Source organism: Pseudochaenichthys georgianus, chromosome 5 (assembly GCF_902827115.2).
Source record: "Pseudochaenichthys georgianus chromosome 5, fPseGeo1.2, whole genome shotgun sequence".
Lineage (NCBI taxonomy): Eukaryota > Metazoa > Chordata > Actinopteri > Perciformes > Channichthyidae > Pseudochaenichthys > Pseudochaenichthys georgianus.
In genome coordinates this window covers 13,009,341-13,029,969 of record NC_047507.1, presented here as the reverse complement: position 1 = coordinate 13,029,969, position 20,629 = coordinate 13,009,341, and the positions used below count along the sequence as shown (strand labels likewise).

Sequence of the window (20,629 nt, the reverse complement as noted above, 5' to 3'; positions counted from 1 at the left end):
CTAAGCACCTGTTCGGTATGCGTGTGCGCTCTCAGTAAATATCGCCACAGCTCCATTTCAGAAGAAACAAACAGATGTAGTTAACTGCTGGAACTCACGTGGAGTCCTCTCTCTCGGAAGAAAAAAAAAATCAATCCAGAATTCTGTTTGTCTCCGCCAAATAAAGATTTCATGTCATTTGTTTTGTTGTTTTGGAAAAGACTTGGAGCCACCCATGTTGAAGTCATGCATATTTAAATCTCCTCAAGCCTCAAAAACAAACAAGTCAATTTACAAATGTACAAATTGTCTGCAATGCCGGGTTTATCTTTTCCCACTCCCATCAGACCCGGAGGCTTCTTACCGGGAGACGGGCAGGTCGAGTTAAACAATCATAAGCAAAAGTCAACATTAAAGGTTATCAACCCCGCCGCGGTGACTGGCTGCCGATGCTGTGCAGTTTGATCTGTCTCCGCCTCGGACCAAGCCCTGGGCTGTAGACTGAGTCGACTGTTATTATGGGCCATGCACTCACTCTTTCAGGGTATTGCAAAATGTGATATACCTTTCACATGGTTTCATAAAGTAGTCCCAAATGCATTCCCAAGTCTGATGATTGCCAGCTTGAGCTTCAGGGAGTCAGGCAGTGACTGAGTCTTCTGCACCTGCTGCTCATAAATACGTTTTTCTTTTTGAAAGCTTCCAAAATAATGAGCCAAGCCATTGATTACACACAATTAAACAGCACCACAAGCATCAGAAAGAAATATATGGAATCTATTCTCCACAGAATACACTTGAACTGCTACTGCACTTGATACACGCTTTTTCTTTCTGTCTGGCTACATACATTATTTTTCGAATCCCAGGAATGGTTTACTTGTTGACTTGAACATGCTGTAACCACGAATCAGGAGTCAGCCCAATGCTAGCAGTGCCTGGAACTCCTTTATTACATCTTGTGGTAAAAAATAAAGTATGTATTGGTTTCGTTTTGAATTCAGCTTGATGTGGACGGATCCATCTTAAAATCCCCCCTCTACTTGACTGAAGCTCACTGCGTCAAGGACGGGCTGCACTTATACATTACTAACAGAATACATGAGATGCTATAAGGGATACTTTCTGATGATCGTATTCTATGCCATTAATACGTTATAAGTGTAGGGTTTACTGTATCAACTCATCCAAAGGGGCTCCTCTTCACTGTGCCTACAGTATATTTACAGTGGTGAAGCACTGCATAAGGTAGAGCCCGGAGTCATCTCTTCAAGCACTGTGACTCATGCAGTGGGCGCTTAAGGTGTATAAGCTATCTTTAAACTTCCATATAATGTAAGTTACATATTAAATAAATAACAACGGGAGATGAGAAACATACGCAGCTGTTTAGGCTTCACAGCAGCCGTTTCCATTCGTATTATTGTTGCCTATGGAAACTATCATAACCTTTGGGATGCATTTAGTTTGATTACATGTGGTTTGTTTTCATCCATTAAATGTACATTGTTCTCGTGAAGACATTTAATAATCGCTCTAATTTAATGCACTTTTAGAGATTGAGGAGGAGACAGGCATCAGTCACTGCCGGCGGGGCTGCTCTGCTAACTTTCCACCTCATATGAACTGTAATGGACTGTGACTTTCTACTTCCTACATGCAATGACACCTACAGAGCGTACACTGAGGAAGTGAGGCTGACGTTCTGTATTGGACAATGCTAGGACTTGCGAGCTGGCAAGCTACATATGCTAACACACTGCCAGGAACACGTGCTGCCAACAAGAGGCAGTTATGCAGTTAGGCTTAACACTATATACTCACTCCTGGCTGGGAGAACTCGCTGCTGCCATGTTTCCCCTGTGTGCTGGAGAGAGGAGCTGCCACTGAGTGACAACCACATGTTTGCATTACAGAGGAGTTCGACAGGAATGTAATGTAAAACCTTTACTGGCAAGGCAATTTGATTTATATAGCACTTTTCAGCACGTGGCGATTCAAAGTGCTTTACAGATGAAAGTAAATGCATACATGTACTGCACACCCAAAGGCGTGAAACAAACACTATTCTCTGGCACTTGGCTCAAAAAATGTAGATGCTCCATTTCATATAAGATCTTTATCCCCCCCACTTCATACTGTACATTCAAACAATTAAATAGATGCACTGTCAGTATGCAAATGCATTATCAGTGTCCCTTATCTAGTTCCCTCCTCTGACTACAAGATGATGGATGATATATTACAGCCGATAGACTAATGACGCAGCCGCATTACGATACACAACTTAGTACACACACTGCTGATATTGTGTATGCACGGAGAACGAACACACACACTCACATAAATGCCACCTTGTTTAATCCTCCAGGAATCAGTGAAATTTGATTACTGTGACTTTTACAAACCCACTCCATATGAGAGTAGACATTCCATACATCAGCAGGAGGGAGGAAGAACTAGAGGAAAGAGACAAGGAGACGTGAGGCTGCTGGAGAGCAATGCAGTTTGAGAGGAGAAACACTGGACACACACTGTGGTCTCCAGAGCGGAATGCAACACACACACACACACACACACACACACACACACACACACACACACACACACACACACACACACACACAGAAACTGCACAGTGTTTCACCCTATTTCTATTACGGTAAATGCGGGGTAAAGGTATATTTACCAGTACATGTACACATGTCCCAGGGTAAATCTCGTGAATGTGTACATTTCCAGGATAATGTTAGTGGAAAGCGATAGCCGCAGCATCGTGAGACCCACAGTTCTCTCGCTATGCGCTTTGTGGCGGAGCAATTTACTCCTATTGCAAAGTTCTTGTAATAAACTGATCTGTGAGACATGGGGGATCCAATTTAGTCAAATATAAAGATACAACAAATGGGCAAAGTTAAAATTGTGCATACATGCCCATGCACATTTGACCTGCATTATAGTGTAATTACAGAATGAGGTTTGAGGCATTTTGAATAAATGTTAAGGCAAGTCTGGCTTTTAACCATGTTGTTAACGTTTGAAAGGCAGATGGGATGCACTTTCAATGATCATTATGTCCTAGGAACATTTCATACACCTACATCCAGATATAAATACATGTGAATATAAGCATCGCTGCTTCAAAATGAAAGTTTGTAATGGTGAAACTCCATGAGGCCAAATAGCGGTTGATAAACACTGCTCACGTGTGCAATAAGCACGGCAGGAGATCTGCATGATAATATGAATTCTCAACTCATTAATGAGGAAACACAGAGATTAACAGATTTACCTTGAGATGCTAATGTTACACATTAACAAACCCTGTGCTTTATACTCCACGTTTACTGCTAAATATTCAAATCCTACTGCTCCCGATATACACATCAAATGTACAGAGTGCATTGATAATAAGGGAAGAGGAATCAAAGTGGTTTGAAATAGCAAGGGAAGCTGACATTATTGTTTTTTGCTCAACAACAAATAACTATGATTTTGCAACTAAAGGACCACATAATCTTACCAGTTTTAATTAAAAATAAAGCCGCAGCCTGCAAGTAGCCATTAGTGGGTTGAAGCCGATGTACTCGGATACGTGCCATAGCAACACAACCAAGCATTTGACCTCACAGCAACTTTATGGAACACAAACTAATGTAGTTCGAGACACTTTTGTTGCCCCTTTGCCAATATGTCTGTGAAGTTTGATCGCTTTAGAAATAAATTAATACTTTTGCACAAATCCAACTTCCTTTTTGTGTCTTGTTAAAATGTTTGACCGTCTTAAATGTCTGGATTAGCCATGCTGCTAATAATGCTGCGGGGTGAATTTCAAAGACGAAACCCACGGGTAGATTACATCACAAATATCTGTGCAATTGTATGGTTTTTAGAACTTCAAGCATATACAATTATTTTTTCTAACAAAAATAAGAGAGCCATAATATTTATATTCCTTTTCAGAGTGCAATGTGTACAAACTCTGTAGAGACTAAAACAACATTATGCAAGCAACAGCAAAAAGGAAAGAAAACACGTGAAATGTAAAATAGATAAATGCTGAAATGCTGAAATGAAACCAGCAAAATGCACACTGAATTCATGTTCAGGCTACAATGCTCAAGTTACAGATACATATGTTAGGGTGCTTACAGTTTAGTTGTCGGGCTGACATTTTCATAAACGTTGGTCTGAGTAGAGAGAGATTTGAAATACACAATGATGCACAAGAAAGAAAAAATAATTGCACGATTTTGTTGCCTAATTGTTCAAAACTTGCATCAAAGTTGTGCTACCTGTGTGTAAGACCTTAAGTCCTTATAAATACACAGCCGGAATTGAACAATAGTACAAATATAGGAATGTATCATAGTTTTGTCATCAAGCATCTTCAAAATGAAAAATAGCAAAATGTTTGACTGAAACCTTCATAAAAGAAAAGTGCTGAGTATGAAATGTGCAATATTTTCTGAAATCCTTAGAGAGGCATATCATTTTTACAAGTCTCTAAGCTGCAGATATTATTAAGTCAGAAAATGGAGATGTCAAGAAAACTTCATCAAAACCAATAGGGCTCTGGCCCCTGTGGGGCTTGATTTACAGCCTGAAGTGTTGTTGACATCTCACTGTTAATCTGGGATGTAAACATGCAACATTGCCTTGTGCTACTGTAAAATATACTTGACTCCTCGCAAAGCCAGAGGAGTACAAAGTTATAAAAGTTAAATAAGTTATAAAGTTATGTAGCTCTACACATACACTACCTCAAAGAATAAGTACAAAGATGTGTGTGTGCACATGCGCACACGTACACATTGTAATGCTTTATCCGTCTCCAATGAATTAAATCTAATTTACACAGGACTCCGATATTACAGAGGTTTTATGTGGGGACATTTAAGGATACAAAAAGTATTGTCTTCACTGCTCAGCCTGGCTTCTTATTACAGCAGACACTGCTGGTCATTCAGTTAGTTTCGGTTAGGTTTGGAAGTTAGAACACAAATACACACACACACACACACACACACACACACACACACACACACACACACACACACACACACACACACACACACACACACACACACACTCAAACAGGCTGAGGCACATACAAAGCACCGCAACACTCACAGTCACACATTCCCACTGTTTAATATATTTCTGTGTCTCCAGTTAACAATATTTTGTGTCAAATTATAGTAGGCAAGATAAATAGTGGGTCTGTGCGGCTCGGTGAAAATAGAACAGGATGAAAATGTGGGACTTCCAGTTGTGTAGGAGGAGAGGGGAGAGAGGAGAGGACAGGAGAGGCAACACAGACACCTGGCTCTCCCTGGCTGGACGTGTAAACCCGGGTTAATCTCAGCCCTTTGTGAACTTGAGCATGGTGAAACATCTGCATGACCGAAACCAGCTGAAAAACTCACCCCCGACAATCTGTGAGGCATCTACGCACATGTCCAATTTACCATATATAGCCCCATTTGCAAATGAAAAGCTCGCTGGATAATGACATGTTTCCACATGGAAATTGCATTCATGAAAATGAATTATTTGCATTGCTGCACATTGGCTTCATATTGCACAGTTTGGTCAGGGGGACGGTATGGAGGTCTGGAGTTCGAGCGGAAATGGAAGTCACAACAGACACAAAATGACATTGGGTGTTAATTGGGGTATGCTTGGCTCAGAAAGAGAGAGAGAGAGAGAGAGAGAGAGAGAGAGAGGAGGAGAAAAAGAGAGGGAGGGAGGGAGAAAGAGAGCCTGCAGGACTAATTAGTGATTATAACTTGGCGCTCTCCAAACATAAAATATCTCTCAACCCAAAAGACAGAGGAATGATTAAAAATAAAAGAATAGGAATCAAACACAAGGAGCTGCGTAAGACCCCTTTTGTGTGTGTGTGTGTGTGTGTGTGTGTGTGTGTGTGTGTGTGTGTGTGTGTGTGTGTGTGTGTGTGTGTGTGTGTGTGTGTGTGTGTGTGTGTGTGTGTGTGTGTGTGTGTGTGTGTGTGTGTGTGTGTGTGTGTGTGTGTGTGTGTGTGTGTGTGTGTGTGTGTGTGTACAACAGAAACATGTGTGAATGCGTGTGTAAACTCGTGTGAGTGTTGGCTTCTTTGCCCCCTCATTAAACCGCGCTTTACTCTGGTAAACGGCAACAGCACAGACCTCAATGTCAACTGGAGAGGTTAGAGCCATCGGCAAGCTCTGACACACACACACACACACACACACACACACACACACACACACACACACACACACACACACACACACACACACTGACACGGATACACCAAGTCTCTCGCGAACATGTTATCTAACAAGTGCATGAGCGGCAGGCACACCCATTTTATTTTAAAATGGAAACTTGTGGTAAGTTTTCAAAGGCGTGCTACTTTTGTCTTTGTTCTGACACAGCAGACAAAATGGAGAGTGTCAGCCTCTCCCGGCCCCATGCCAGTGTGAGCTGGACATTAGCAATTCACACATCAAACTCATAAATCAAGGGCACCCTTCGCCACAGTATAAATTGAGCACTGAGGCCTGGAACTGGCTGTCTGCTAACTCTATCACTCCGGGGTCCCATAAATGGATCCATAGTATGTGTTCACAGTCTGGGGGCTGACATTTAACGGCGCCCCTCCTGTGTAACTTTTCGCAGACATTTCTCCTGCCTCATGTTCTACAGGGAGAACAATTAGGAAATATCTGTATGAAAAAAAAATTTAGTAATAAAATGCATGCATTTTTAATCCAATGTATCTATTTAATGGCTCACAAACAACAATAATGACATGAATAATAAATGAAACATGCGCACACACTCAGGAACACTCACAGATGCACACAGAGCGTTGTTTGGGCTGGGCAGTGGAGCCGAGGCACCTCAGCACGCACAGGTGAGTGCGAGTGCTTTCTTGACATGTTTTCTTTTACCTGAGACGAGGAGCTTTTTAGTCAGAGCGGAGCGACTCCTGACTTTTCCTGTGTTTTTTATATATCTGTTGTAATTTATTGTCTTTTATTGTGATTGTAGTAATGTGTTTTTATGTGATTGTAGTATTTATTACATGTACAGCACTTTGGCCCGACCAAAAATCGCTTTTAAATGCGCTTTATAAATAAACTTTGATTTGATTTGTCCTTCACCAATTTTTATTTTGTACATGTTTGGCATCGCAAGCAGATGATGTGAAAACTCTCTTTTCACCTTCGATGTACCGAACAATCATGAACAGCGTTAGTGTCAAACATGCAACATCGATCATACTATTAACGGGAACACGCACGCACACACCCAATCTGTTACCATGGCAACACCTACCCTTGATGCACACACACATAAGGCAGATGGGCAGTGGTCTAAAAATGTATATCTTTTTGATCTGCTTTTCATTCCTGCAATCATGTTAGTGTCATGCGGCGGCACAGACCGACATGAGCGTGTGTGAACTGTCAACTAGCTCCGTTCACAGCAAACACTGCATGACGAGAGTGGAGTGCTACAATAAAACCCTGCATGTTTCACATCGTGCTATTTCATAGCATTAATACCAGAATAATGCCATCTTCTAACGCTTGCCTTCTGCACCCGTACAGTGGAGCGACATGTGGAGCAGTCTCACATGCAGAGGCATCGTGGCACAGACGGCTGTCGCCTGTGTGATGTACTGAAGTCTGTGCCGACCCGTTTGACAGTTGCATCATTTGAAACATAGTGGGGGAGCTGCTCTAAAGTAGAAGCCTTTAGAATGCGGTGCACAGTCGCACAGTGTGCGAGTTCACGTTTCATAGTTTACATTTTAAGCTTTTTTTTCTTCAGTAATCCACTCAGGCTGGATTCTTATAATATAAGTCAGGATGTCGAGGTTCCCCACAAGGGTACTCATATATTTTCATGAGTTTGAGACGCAGGACCAGACTCCAAAGTTTGCCTTTGTCTTCATTTGAAAAAGTTTGATAGCCTCCTTATTTCTGTCTTTCCCGATGGGTGGGTGGAAAAGACTCAAGCGGCAGCCTGTCCACCTCAGTGTGGTTTTGTTATCTAAAACTAGTCTATAGTCTATTACGATGGACAGATACACATACACCCCCAATCTATTATTGAACAAAAGGCTCACGCCTCCGCTCAGCCCTTCAGGGAGGAATCCATCCCTCCATCCCAGAATAATTTCACACATCAGTAGATACACAAAAGAGAGAGAGAGAGGGAGGAAGAGAGGAAAGGAAGAGAGGAAAGGACAGAGAGGAGGAAGATAAGTAGATGGGGTAAAAAAATGTATGGGGTCACAGCTCAGTGCTCGTGGGAGGCCAAGGTGTCGGGGGGAGCCATGCGGGACAAAACAGAGATCAGAGGATCATATGCAGTCGCGCACACGGGCAAGAAAACAAATGAACGCACACGTGCGCGAACGCACACACAGAGATTCTCACACACAGTTGAGACATATGCATGCCAAGAAAAAGGTGAAAATAAGGACATATCAGATGAAGACTTGTAAGGATGGGTCAGACTTAATCAGAGGCATCCAAACACAGAACTGTAATCTGTTTATCTTTCACACTCTCTCTCCCACACTAAGGATAATCCTAATGTTGCATGCAGACAGCAGTGAGGACGAGGAAACACAATACCGGTTTTAGATTTCCTTACGCGTATGGAAATGATGAATTACATGGAAACCCACAGTGGCACCAATGTACCACACGCACGCCCAAACAGCGACACAGAAGTGTGTCTACACACCGAATAATTACAGCGTTTTCAACACACCATTTGCTGATAACACATTCCCACATTTCATGAGCAACATCTAGACCAGAACGATATTATATTTGAACACAAACAAACACACACACATTGAGAGGACGCGACTGCATAAATAAATTGAAAGCTTCAAATTTGACAGCTGACGCGACAGCTGTTGGCCGATTTGTCTGGAAATCCGACATATAAAATTGTGTTGGCCAGAATCCGCTGTGGAACTACCAACACGTGGTGTCTGAAATGTGATGACCAACAATGATTTTAGTCCTCAATATATGCTGCTGATGAAAACTATGCGCCTTGCAATGTCTGCATCACAGACAGATGGAAATCAACAGGGGGAAAAAATCAATTCTTTTGTTGCAGCAGCTTAAAAATGATATGGATCTTTGCATATCCCCATCCGACACCAACAAGCACAGACTGAACAACATACATGCGCGAGACGCACAGCGAGCATACACACGGTTCTCCCTGGGAAAGCATCCAGCTAGAGGAGCAGCAGACACAATGGAGTGTTTAAGTATGCAGCTAACTTTATGCCTGGGTGGAAGAGGAGCTTTGAAGGAATCCGCTGAGGGACACCCAACCTCCCTCTGAACTGAGCCTGTACCTCCTCATCAGAGAGAGAGAGAGAGAGAGCAACGTGGAGAGGGAGAAGGAGAGACAGAGGGGGGAGGAGAGGCAATGAAAGATAAAGATAGAGGGGACGAGATGGTGAGTTGCAAGGGAGACAGATGGAGGGAGGCAGAGGGCACGAGAGGTGGCAGCAACAAGGCCTTTGTTGGTCTAGTCCCCGCGCCTTCTGCACAATTGCTCTTGGTTCGGTTGATGTGTGAGAGTCCCTAACCGGCAGCGGTCACGTTGTTCTGAACCACACACACACACACACACACACACACACACACACACACACACACACACACACACACACACACACACACACACACACACACACACACACACACACGCACGCACACACACACACACACACACACATTCACTCACTCACACACACACACACACACACACTGCCTGTTCACTCTTCAGTAGGCGCCGTGCTTAACTCCCAGTATGACCTTCATTGAGATGGATTGCATGCAAATGTAATGACTTTCCTGAGAGAAAAACCACAGGCCAAATCAGCTTTGCATTGCATAATAATGCTGGACTTGGTAATCAATAACACAAACACACATCCATAATGGAGTGCACAGCCTGCACATGGAGAAAATGTCTCAGCAGAGGCCAACAACATCACAATGGATGGAGCTAACCACCAGTGGTGAGCTGTGCGATGCATAAACAAGGAGCTGTTGACGATAAATGCCTGCATCCATTTGCACCCATCAAACACTTCCCTAAGCTAACAGCGTAAGTCTGGAACAACGTGTGAAGGCTTTTCACACCCCAAATGTTTTGCTCGGGGTTATCTTTGGCCATGAGTAAAGACTAGTCCCAAACTAATTTGTCTTCATTTTACACTGAACCTCTTGGCCAGCAGCACAGTTTAAGTTATCTATTGTTCATGCTGCAAATAGATGGTAATTTGGGCCCAGAGCAGACTCTTTATTAATGAGTGGTTTGTTTGAAATCAACAACAGTCAAAGCATACTAAAACTTCTGAAATGCGATAACATTAAATATAGTGAAGTGCAAAAGGCCCTTAAGTTACTTAACGTTCGCTTTTATGATAAACTCCTCCGGGTGCCTGGTCACTGCTTCTGTTGTTTAATCCTCACTTTTCATTTTCCCCCTCTATTTTTTGTTTTGTAGGACGACATTACACAATGTAACTAGAGCATCATTTTCACACATCAAAAAGCAGCAAAAAAAGCAACTATGAGCAAAACTGTGCCACAAATCTAACAGCTTTCTATGGTTGCATAGCAACAATGTTAGGCTCAGATTGCAATATATATGCTCCTGACCATAGGGGTTTTTGAACCCGGTGCCACTCCGAAGTGGAAACACTCAATCTGCCGCCTCCTTTCTCATTCCTAAGCCTCTAAGCCGTGTATAGTTTCAGACCCAGCAGTACCCGATTTCTACGCCTGAACCCAGGGCTGTTTGGGTTACAAAGTGGAACAGACAGCAACACACCAAATGGAAAGTATAGTCAGTGGGATTTTCTTGCAGTCAGCACAGGTTGCTGTTTTTTATTTCCTCGTGTCACAGTTGTAGGGTCCCATAATGAAAAGCTGCCATTGTGTTTGTTTACCTCCTCTTCACCTCTCGTTGTGACTCGAGATGAGTCACCAGCAGTGAGTTCATCTCCTTGTCACAGATATGTCCCTCTCCAGTGTGTCTAAGTCTCACCTCGTTGGTGTTCCAGCGATGGCGCTCCTTGGGCAGAGAGGAACATTTGGGCAGACACTCCAGCAGCTTCTTCGGAAGGTAGATCTTCAACTGGCCGGGCTCATCTGCAGCAGAAGGGGGTGACGATAAAGGAAGATAAATGAGGGATGAGTGGGAAGAGGAGAGGAATTTCTCATCAGACACAGAGGCATTGTGTGAGGAGAATACCAATACAAAGAAACAGCATGTCTGGAATCCGGATGAATAAAACCATAACACTTCTGTCGTGTCACAGTCTAATGGCTGACCTTAGGCAAGTGTATTTGCACAAAGATTAGTTCATGCCCATGAAGGACACACGCTCAATCCACTTGATTTGTGATAACTTGCTGGGATTCATTCATCAAAAATACAGCTGAGAATTGTTGAAAAGATGTCACTAAGTATGTTATTTCCAAAGCAGGAACAGGATGTATTTCGTACTCATGTCTGTGTTATTCACAGTCCTATTAGAGAGGTAGGGTTGACACTTGGGCTCTTCAGAGTACAAACAATAATTAAGTGTGCGGTGCGCAGAGGGGGCGACAGTGCATGTATTTGTGGATGGCAGGTGGAGTGGCACAGCGCACCTGTGGCCCACCTGGACGGAGACTGGGATTAGGAAGAAGCCATTATCATACATTATCAGTGCATCTGGGCCAATCACATGGGCAGCTTGTATCCCCTTTCAAAGCCAGGCTCTCCCCACAGTGTTACCCAGAACGTTTGGTACTGGGAGTAGAGACTCAAGACTAGTTTCCTGAGAGGACACGTATCTCTCTTTACAGGAGCTGGAGCATCATCACAACAAATATACAAGAGCCAACATGTTTCCACAGGAGGCTAAGGATTAGATCATATTTGTAGACACACTTTAATGGCATTTCTGGGAGCTTCATGCTTTCCGTGCCAATAAAACATTGATCCTAACGCTACACATTACCATAATAATGTAAGTTGGTTACCTTTACTCGGTCTGCATTATTACCTGAAATAAATAAGTAAATATTTCCAGAAAATCCCATAAAAAAGACCAAAATGTTTCCCCTTTGTAGCCAGAGACTAATACAGTGTATTCCTCTCTCATAAAACTCTATTGTTGTCCCAAAACAGTTAGTGTTCACATCAGTGCGCTATACCGTCGCACTGGGTGACTTGTTTCTTCATTACCATGAACATAGGTACAGCAGCTTATTTTAAGTGAATCCTACAAACACCGTCCTGCTGCTGTAAATACTCACTGGAGCACACAACCCAGCTGAACACAGCCCGACGTAAATGCACCTTTGACTTCTGTGTGTAACAGTCTGAACACCACAGAGTCCAGCCGTTCAAGGAAGCTGTTACGCAATTACAAATTGGTGTTGACAATGACACAAATAACCTGGTGTTAATTAAAAGAAAATGTGTCAGTGTTATGCAATGTGATAACTGGTACAACTTACTGAACAGCAAAACATGAATAATATGAGTTTGTGGAATTTTAGCGAGACCTTTAAGGATCTTTGATTTATTTTGTATGAACTTCTATTCTGATCTGTTTTTTGGCAGTCAGTTTTTGCCTCTGAGTTCTGTTACTGTGAAGCACTTTCAAGCTGGACTTCAAATCATGGGGTAGCAAGTTCAAACCCCGCTGCAGTCAGCATGTCGTTGTGTCCCTGGGCCAGACACTTCACCCCAAATGGCTCCTGTGGGGATTGCCCACAGTACTGAATGTATGTAAGTCGCTTTGGATAAAAGCGTCTAACAAGTGACATGTAATGTAATAATGTAATGTATCTGCTATACAAATAAAGGTATCATTATTATTTGTATTATTGAAAGTGCGTTTTACCACCAAAGCTGTATAGTCAGAGCAAACTGCTCCTACTGCGCCTCTCCTCCCACTGCGGGGCGCGGAGAGTCTCCAAAACACTGAATAGTTGCAGGTGAGGAAAAAGAAATCCCTCTGCGCCTCAGGAAAGTACTACTTCACCAGCGCACAGCGTGTGTGTGTGTGTGTGTGTGTGTGTGTGTGTGTGTGTGTGTGTGTGTGTGTGTGTGTGTGTGTGTGTGTGTGTGTGTGTGTGTGTGTGTGTGTGTGTGTGTGTGTGTGTGTGTGTGTGTGTGTGTGTGTGTGTGTGTGTGTGTGTGTGTGTGTGTGTGTGTGAGTGCCCAACGGGTGTGCCGCTCAGAAGTCAAAGAGAGCAAGCACTCAAAGGTTATTGATAAGCATTTGAGTAGAGGGCGTCCATTCATGACTCCCCTGGGAAGATAGGAATTATACTTTACCTGAGGGCACACGACAGAGCGAAGAGAAAAAGAGAGATAGGTGGGTTGGGAGGGTCAGAGAGGGAGACAGAGAGAGGCGGTTAATGAAGAAAAAAGGAACTTAAGGAGAGAGAGAGCGAGAGAGAGAGAGAGAGCGAGAGAGAGAGAGAGAGAGAGAGAGAGAGAGAGAGAGGAGAGAGAGAGAGAGAGAGAGAGAGAGAGAGAGAAGAGGGAGATTTAGAAAGTAAGCATCTTGCAAGGACAAGATATAGAACAAGGTAACACAAAGACGCAAAGAGGGAACAGGACAGGAGTGGGGTGTGTGTGTGTGTGCTCATCGATGTCTGAGCATGTGTGTGTTTGTGTCCGTAGAAAGTGTGTTCAGGCACGTATGCTCCCCCTAATCAATTATGCATTTATTAATAGAAGGCCTGAGAAGACAACATTTCAAACAGCTGAACGGTGCAGCAGCTTAGTTAAACAGCTGAATGGTGCAGCTTAGTTAAAGCCTAATTTCTTTTTTAGCAGCACTCCAGCCGCTCTGCTATGAATGCCAATCAGCGTTTAAACCCCACCCCTCCTGGCTATAACCCCCTCCCCTCCCCCTGCTGTTCTGAAGAATTCTCATCAGAGCCTCGCCTTTGAAATGTACCAGAACCACCACATCAAACATGCCCGTTGCACATGCGTATAGCACACACATAAACACTGGCGCACACACACACACACACACACACACACACGCATGCTTTCAAACATGCAAACAGGCACATACACACACACACACGATGCCTGCCGATCAAAGAATAGACATCACAGTATTGTCCCAGAGTGGCCTTTTTTACCAGTGACCTTGGCACCGCAAACCCTTTCAAAGCACACCTTCATGGACACAGGCGTCGTCTTAACCTTTCCTTGCACTAACTCCCCCGCTGACGAGGAATGGAAGACCAACTTTGCAGATTTGTCGAATGCTGATGAGCTTTTACACCCCAAAGGGTTGTATCTTGTATTTCTAACAATCCTGAACCAGCAAATGCGTCCCTGTTTGAAAGAATTCAGCCTGGGTACTGTCGCAAATCGTCTTTTCCATCTGTTCCGAATGGCTCTCAGTGGAGCTATACCGTGGTGTGACATGGGGCAAAAACGTCTCTTCTGTTTCTGGCTACCCTGGAAAATGAAGCATCCTGGGACACGGGGAAGATACATTTAAATATGTAAATTCAGTGCTGCTCCCATTTATATTTGAAATAATAAAAGCGTTTCAATACCTGCATTGCTTCATGCGAGTCCCTCGGCAGTAAGCCACACATTTCTGTCTGTACATAGATCACTCACTAATCTAGTAAAAAGAGTCCAAAGCCTGAATGCTAATCGGGCTCGTTAAGTCATACAGAGAGATATGTGCGAAAAAGTGAAGAATGTTCGACCAAAGTGAAACATCGCTTTAGTTTCCCATCAAATGCCATCATTTAGACTGGAATCACACAGAAGAGTGGCCTCCGACTGATGAATATTTTACCTAATAAAACTGTCATCTCCATATTTAACACAGAAACAAGCCAATGCCCTTGTGAGATGGCTGTCAGTTAATTATAAAACTCTCCTCAGCAAAGAGAGAGAAAAACGCTCCAAATGCAACTCTTAACTCTCCCCCTACTGATATTAGGAGGCGTCAGGGGAAATTTTCACATTTCCCCCTTTTCGGGATGAAATTAATGTGACAGAAAGAAAGGCTCATTGCACAGCAGCTAGATAGAGGGATGGTGTGGGAGGGTGGAAGGGCAGGAGGGAGAAGAAAAGGGGGGAGCATAGCATGGGATGAGTGAGAGTGCAGGAAGAGGGAGGGAGAGACGAGAGGAAGAGGGAGAGCAGGGGGGGGGGGGTTGGGGGAGGGATAGAGAGATGGGCGTGCATGCTAATTTTATCATTCTGCTGATAAACTTTTCCTCCAGTAATCCTCCAGCTGGGACGTGAGAACAGATAGGAGACAGGGATAGGCTCGGGAAGTCTCGGCTCATATTAAACAGCCATCCCAAACAGAACTCTCTGTTCTATGCTATTGTTTTTATTTAGATTTTCTCTCAATTCTTTATTTGCTATATTGTGACAGTCTTGTTTGCTGTCTTCCCTTTTCACACACCACGAGGATCTGCTGCAGGTATAGGGCCATCTGCTCCGCTTGAGAGGAACAAGGGGGTTGGGGTGTGTGTGGTTTTCATATAGCTTCCTCTCTGTATCCATAACCCCTGACTTACAAAATCTCCCTAAGTAGCATGTCTGTCCGCTTTTCCACACATTTGTTGTTTTTTGTCCCCCTAATACACACACACACACACACACACACACACACACACACATGCACGCACATGAGGCAGAGACATTTATCTGCGTCATGTCCTCAGAAATCAATAACCAATCAAAGCAATCATTGCCTTTATAGTCCGTCGAACACACCGCAGCTATCACACACATGCCCAGGATGTCACATGCACACACACCCATGCTGCGACCCCAGATTACACACTCCATCTCACTTTCAGTTTAACCAGGCCCATTGAGGATTATAGATACATAATGCCATGTGTACAGATTAGGTATGACAATAAACTACTGATAGCCAAAGTAAGCCCTGCCTTCTCTGTGGCTATGTGCGGTACTGTATGTGTGTGTGTGTGTGTGTGTGTGTGTGTGTGTGTGTGTGTGTGTGTATGTGTGTGTGTGTGTGTGTGTGTGTGTGTGTGTGTGTGTGTGTGTGTGTGTGTGTGTGTGTGTGTGTGTGTGTGTGTGTGTGTGTGCGTGCGTGCGTGCGTGCGTGCGTGCGTGTGTGTGTGTGCCCGTTAATACTGTACTGGCATGCATGAATAAACATAATGTGTAACAGAGCTGAATTGGAATGACGTCTCGGCACAGAGGCACAGTGTGTGTTTGTTTTGTGTACGTGTGAGTGTGTGTGTGTGTGTGTGTGTGTGTGTGTGTGTGTGTGTGTGTGTGTGTGTGTGTGTGTGTGTGTGTGTGTGTGTGTGTGTGTGTGTGTGTGTGTGTGTGTGTGTGTGTGTGTGTGTGTGTGTGTGTGTGTGTGTGTGTGTGTGTGTGTAAGTGTAAGTGTGATCTGTTACAGAGCAGATGAGAAGGAGACCTCAATTCCTGCATCACATCATTCTGCCAGAAGGCTTTCATACTTGCTCCCAGTCACCCGGCGCTACAGACGAATATGCGCGCACACGCAAAAAGAGTGTGAAGCGGGTTGGTGTGTCTCTTACTGTTGGCGTCAGTGTCGTCACTCTTGGGAGGGGTGTGTCCGGTGTATCCAACCGCAATCCTGACCATTCGCTCTGGATTTCTTATCTTCTTCAATCCTACAAAGAGGGGGGAAAGAGAGAAAAACACATTTAGGAGGCGCTGTAGACTTTGGTGTCCTCATCCGTCTCCTCTGAAGCTTGGAAACAAAACTCCAAGTGATATGCATGTGGGCTGATCCATTTTCAGATCCACTAACTTGCCTCCATTGTGTCTCCTAATCGATTGGCCACAGTAGATGCACTGCCTCCATGTGTGTGACTAACTTGTACCAAGCTTTAGTTTCTCTTCTCTCTCATCATTTCTCTGTTTCCCTGACCACTGTTGCTATGATACAAAGTAGACCAACCAGCACACAGGGAGATGGTTTTTCAGGATGTTGTTCTCATGCCCACTGGTGTACTCTGCTGATCAGCGCCACACACATCTGCCAGGGGTGGGAAGCTGTACTGCTGTCTGCCCTGCCATGCATTTGGCTTCCATTCAGCACGGCTGAGCCTCGTAAATTATTACACCGTCTCTACATATAACACAGAGGGGGGCAACGGACAGCAAACCCTCAGACGGTGAATGTGTGAGACGGTTTGCGTGTTAGCATTTACAGTATGGGCAGGGGGATGGTTTTATATGTGGTACAGTGCCTACTGATACCCATGGGCCATCTGTCTCATCTACAGTTTGAGTCTTTACACGCAATGGGACTCTCAACCCACGGCCTTCCCGTTGCCCCTGGCTGCACTCTGCCTGCCTGCCTGCCTGCCTGCCTGCCTGCCTGCCTGCCTGCCTGCACGCTTCTCTGTATGTGTCTGACTTTTAAGAGCTGTACACCTGCATATGTGCTTCTCAAATGTTAAACACTCCTTGTGTAGTTCAAGTTATCCAAAAATTGCCCTTTAAAGAAATCCTGCTCAGCATTGCTCTCTAATGGAGAGAGGTTAAAAGTGACTTTGTATCACTTTTCCGAGGAAGAGATCAGAGGAATAATTTAAGAATAGTCCTATAATAAAACTGTCTTCAGTGCTATGTCATTTTAGCTGTTAGGGTATTGAAGAACTGCGTGTCATCCACAACACAGTGAGCTGATGTGTTTTTTGAGGATGTGTGATATCTTCTTTGAACAGCCAAGACACAAAACACAATGCTTACAACAGATGAAACCAGGGGGTGTTTATAAACAAATGTCAAACACACAGGTAAGAAACAGAGATGTCATTAGAGTCGAGGTGGAGATGACATTGCCATGGTGGTTTTGGTCACCTTAAATAATTAATGAAAGACTGAAAAACAGTCAGGAGGGTCTGAATGAAATGGTGGCTGTGTGTGAAAATAATGACCCATGAGAGTTTTGCAGGGGGACTAAAAATGTAAACTACATTCTTACGTGATATGACCTAAAACTGACACACACACACACACACACACACACACACACACACACACACACACACACACACACACACACACACACACACACACACACACACACACACACACACACACACACACACACACACACACACACACACACACACACACACACACACACACACACACACACACACACACAGCTCACAACACCCCCCCCCCCCCTCCCTAAATGCAGCCAGATTCTCACCTTCACTGCCTTGGCACAGATCACACATCAAATGAACACAAACAGAAACACACACGCCAACACTGGATAGTGACTAAATAAATGCACAGCTGGTCGGTGAGGTTGCTTGCATGTCAGGCAAGGAAATCTGCGATTCAATGGTCTATTTTATGCCTTCAGAGACACACAACATATATACACACACACACACACACACACACACACACACACACACACACACACACACACACACACACACACACACACACACACACGGAAAGCATCTGAATTCCTTCAGCGTGAACCACTCTCATCCACATCCCTTTTATGCTAAACGCTTGAAAAGCACTCATAAAGCAGCTGCTCTGGGGAAAGGCTGGCGAGCGTCGGACGGTGAAACGGTTCCCTATCCCGACTCACTCACAGCCAACCGACGGGACAACTCTCCCCCCGTTATTTATCTGCTGTCGGTTGACCGAGCTCCACACAGCCGCTAGTTCAGCACCAGCGTCCGTGTTTTCGGGACGAGCTAGAAGAAAGGGAAAGCCCCGCTGTTATCTCTCTCCTCCTCCATGCCTCCGTCCCTGCACTGCCTCGCCTGAACCCCGAATAGCCGGACTCTGCTACCTCAAATAAAACCCGTTATTTCTCTCTTACCTTCCGGCTTGTTTTCGGCAGCCATTTCCCCTCCGCCGCGCGCCTCATCCCTCCTCCTCCTCCTCCTCTTCCTCCTCCTCCTCCTCCTCCTCGACTCGACCTAGTGGTGGTGGAGGTGGTGGTGGGGGGTGGGGGGGGGACCACGCGCGTGCACAGAGAGGACAGCTCAAGGAGGGGGGCGGGGCAGAGAAGAAGGGGTGGGGGGGGGGCGAGCCTGCCGCGTTCAGCAAGACTATTGGTCCGCACGGGAGAGGACTGACAGCGGGGATCCGTGATGGTGACTCGCTGAACTCTCCATCCCTCCGTTTGTTCCACATGGTCCCGCCCCCACCACTTACGGTTACGCGCACTCTTCCTCGCTCTCTCTCCCCTCTCACGTCACTGAACGACGTCTATATTCGAGGACACCTTGACAGCCTCCCACAGCATCATCATCGTCTGTTTTCTCTCTCTCTCTCTCTCTCTCTCACACACACACACACACACACACACACACACATACACACACACACACACACACACACACACACACACACACACACACACACACACACACACACACACACACACACACACACACACACACACACACATAACGTAGGCCAACACATTACAAGATTCAAAAGCTTTATTGTAATATAGTTATGGCAATGAAATCGTAAGTCCCAGGCTCCAACAATGCAACACAAATAAGACAAAAACAGTCAAACATACTTTAAAAACAATATAAAAAACAGTGCAAGAAAAAACTGAGTTTTAAAGGTCACATGTCATGGCCATTTCCACTGATCATAATTCCATTGTTGAGGTATACTAGAATAGATTTACATTGTTCAATGTTCCAAAATCACATTGGTTTCTCATACAGCATCTCTGTAAAGTATGTGTATTCAGCAGTATTCACTCTCTCCACTAAACGGCTCGTTGCAGTCCGTGGATTGGTCAATTTGGACCAATCAGCGGGGGCTTAACGTAACGGTTCCGCGGACGTAACGGTTCCGCGGACGTAACGTAACGGCTCCACGGATTGGTCCATTTTGTTCCGGGGACGACATGACATCATGATGTACCCGGAAGAATCAAATGGACAGTGACGTATCTCCAACGAGGCGTTTGGGGAGGTATTTTCTGTGTTAGAATTGTACTCGCTCCATGGTGTACTTTGAGGGTTTTGACTCTGCACACCATGTACATGCATACAAACCTTCATAACACACAAGGGGACGGGAAATAACCGGAAAAGCATGACATGTCACCTTTAATATTATAGTGCAAGACCAATGTGCAATGAATGCAGATGAAGTAAACTATATACATGTAAAAACTAAATGCACAATTTAAATGTAATAGGATAACCAACAACAGAATGACACACACATACAAACACTCATTTATCCACATGCAAATCCAGTGGACTGTTGACAGTCCGATGAGCGTCCGTGTCCCGTCATAAATTACGAACCCCTTTTGAATCTAAATGAGCAGAACTGCCTTAAAGAGACTTGTGTTTTGATATGGGTTGGCGGTGCTGTCATTCGCTGTGGTGCTGAAGCACGTGGTGCTGAAAGGACAGCTCCACGCGCGCCTACACAGGCTGCGCGCACTACATCGAGCAGTGTTATTGAAGTGATGATAGGTCAAGAGAAAACTTATAGAACATGAAAAACAAGATTCCCCCTCCCCCCTCACATACACACCCTCCCCCCTTGTTGTATAACTTTTCTTCAGCGGGAAATCGAT

General features: G+C 44.5%; 1 protein-coding gene across 3 annotated transcripts in view; it reads right to left on the bottom strand.

The window, feature by feature from the left end:
- LOC117447105 (calmodulin-binding transcription activator 1-like) overlaps positions 1 to 18,973 on the bottom strand; it is a 53,085-nt gene extending 34,112 nt beyond the window's left edge. For all 3 annotated transcript variants that reach the window (XM_034083711.2, XM_034083712.2, XM_034083713.2), the window contains exons 1-3: positions 18,890 to 18,973; positions 16,602 to 16,697; positions 11,071 to 11,174 (exon numbers count right to left, since the gene is read on the bottom strand). In XM_034083711.2, the coding sequence (XP_033939602.1) occupies positions 11,071 to 11,174; positions 16,602 to 16,697; positions 18,890 to 18,914 (225 nt within the window). In that variant the 5' untranslated portion in view covers positions 18,915 to 18,973. The remainder of the gene's footprint in view (positions 1 to 11,070; positions 11,175 to 16,601; positions 16,698 to 18,889) is intronic.
- Between the last annotated feature and the right edge of the window lie 1,656 nt (positions 18,974 to 20,629).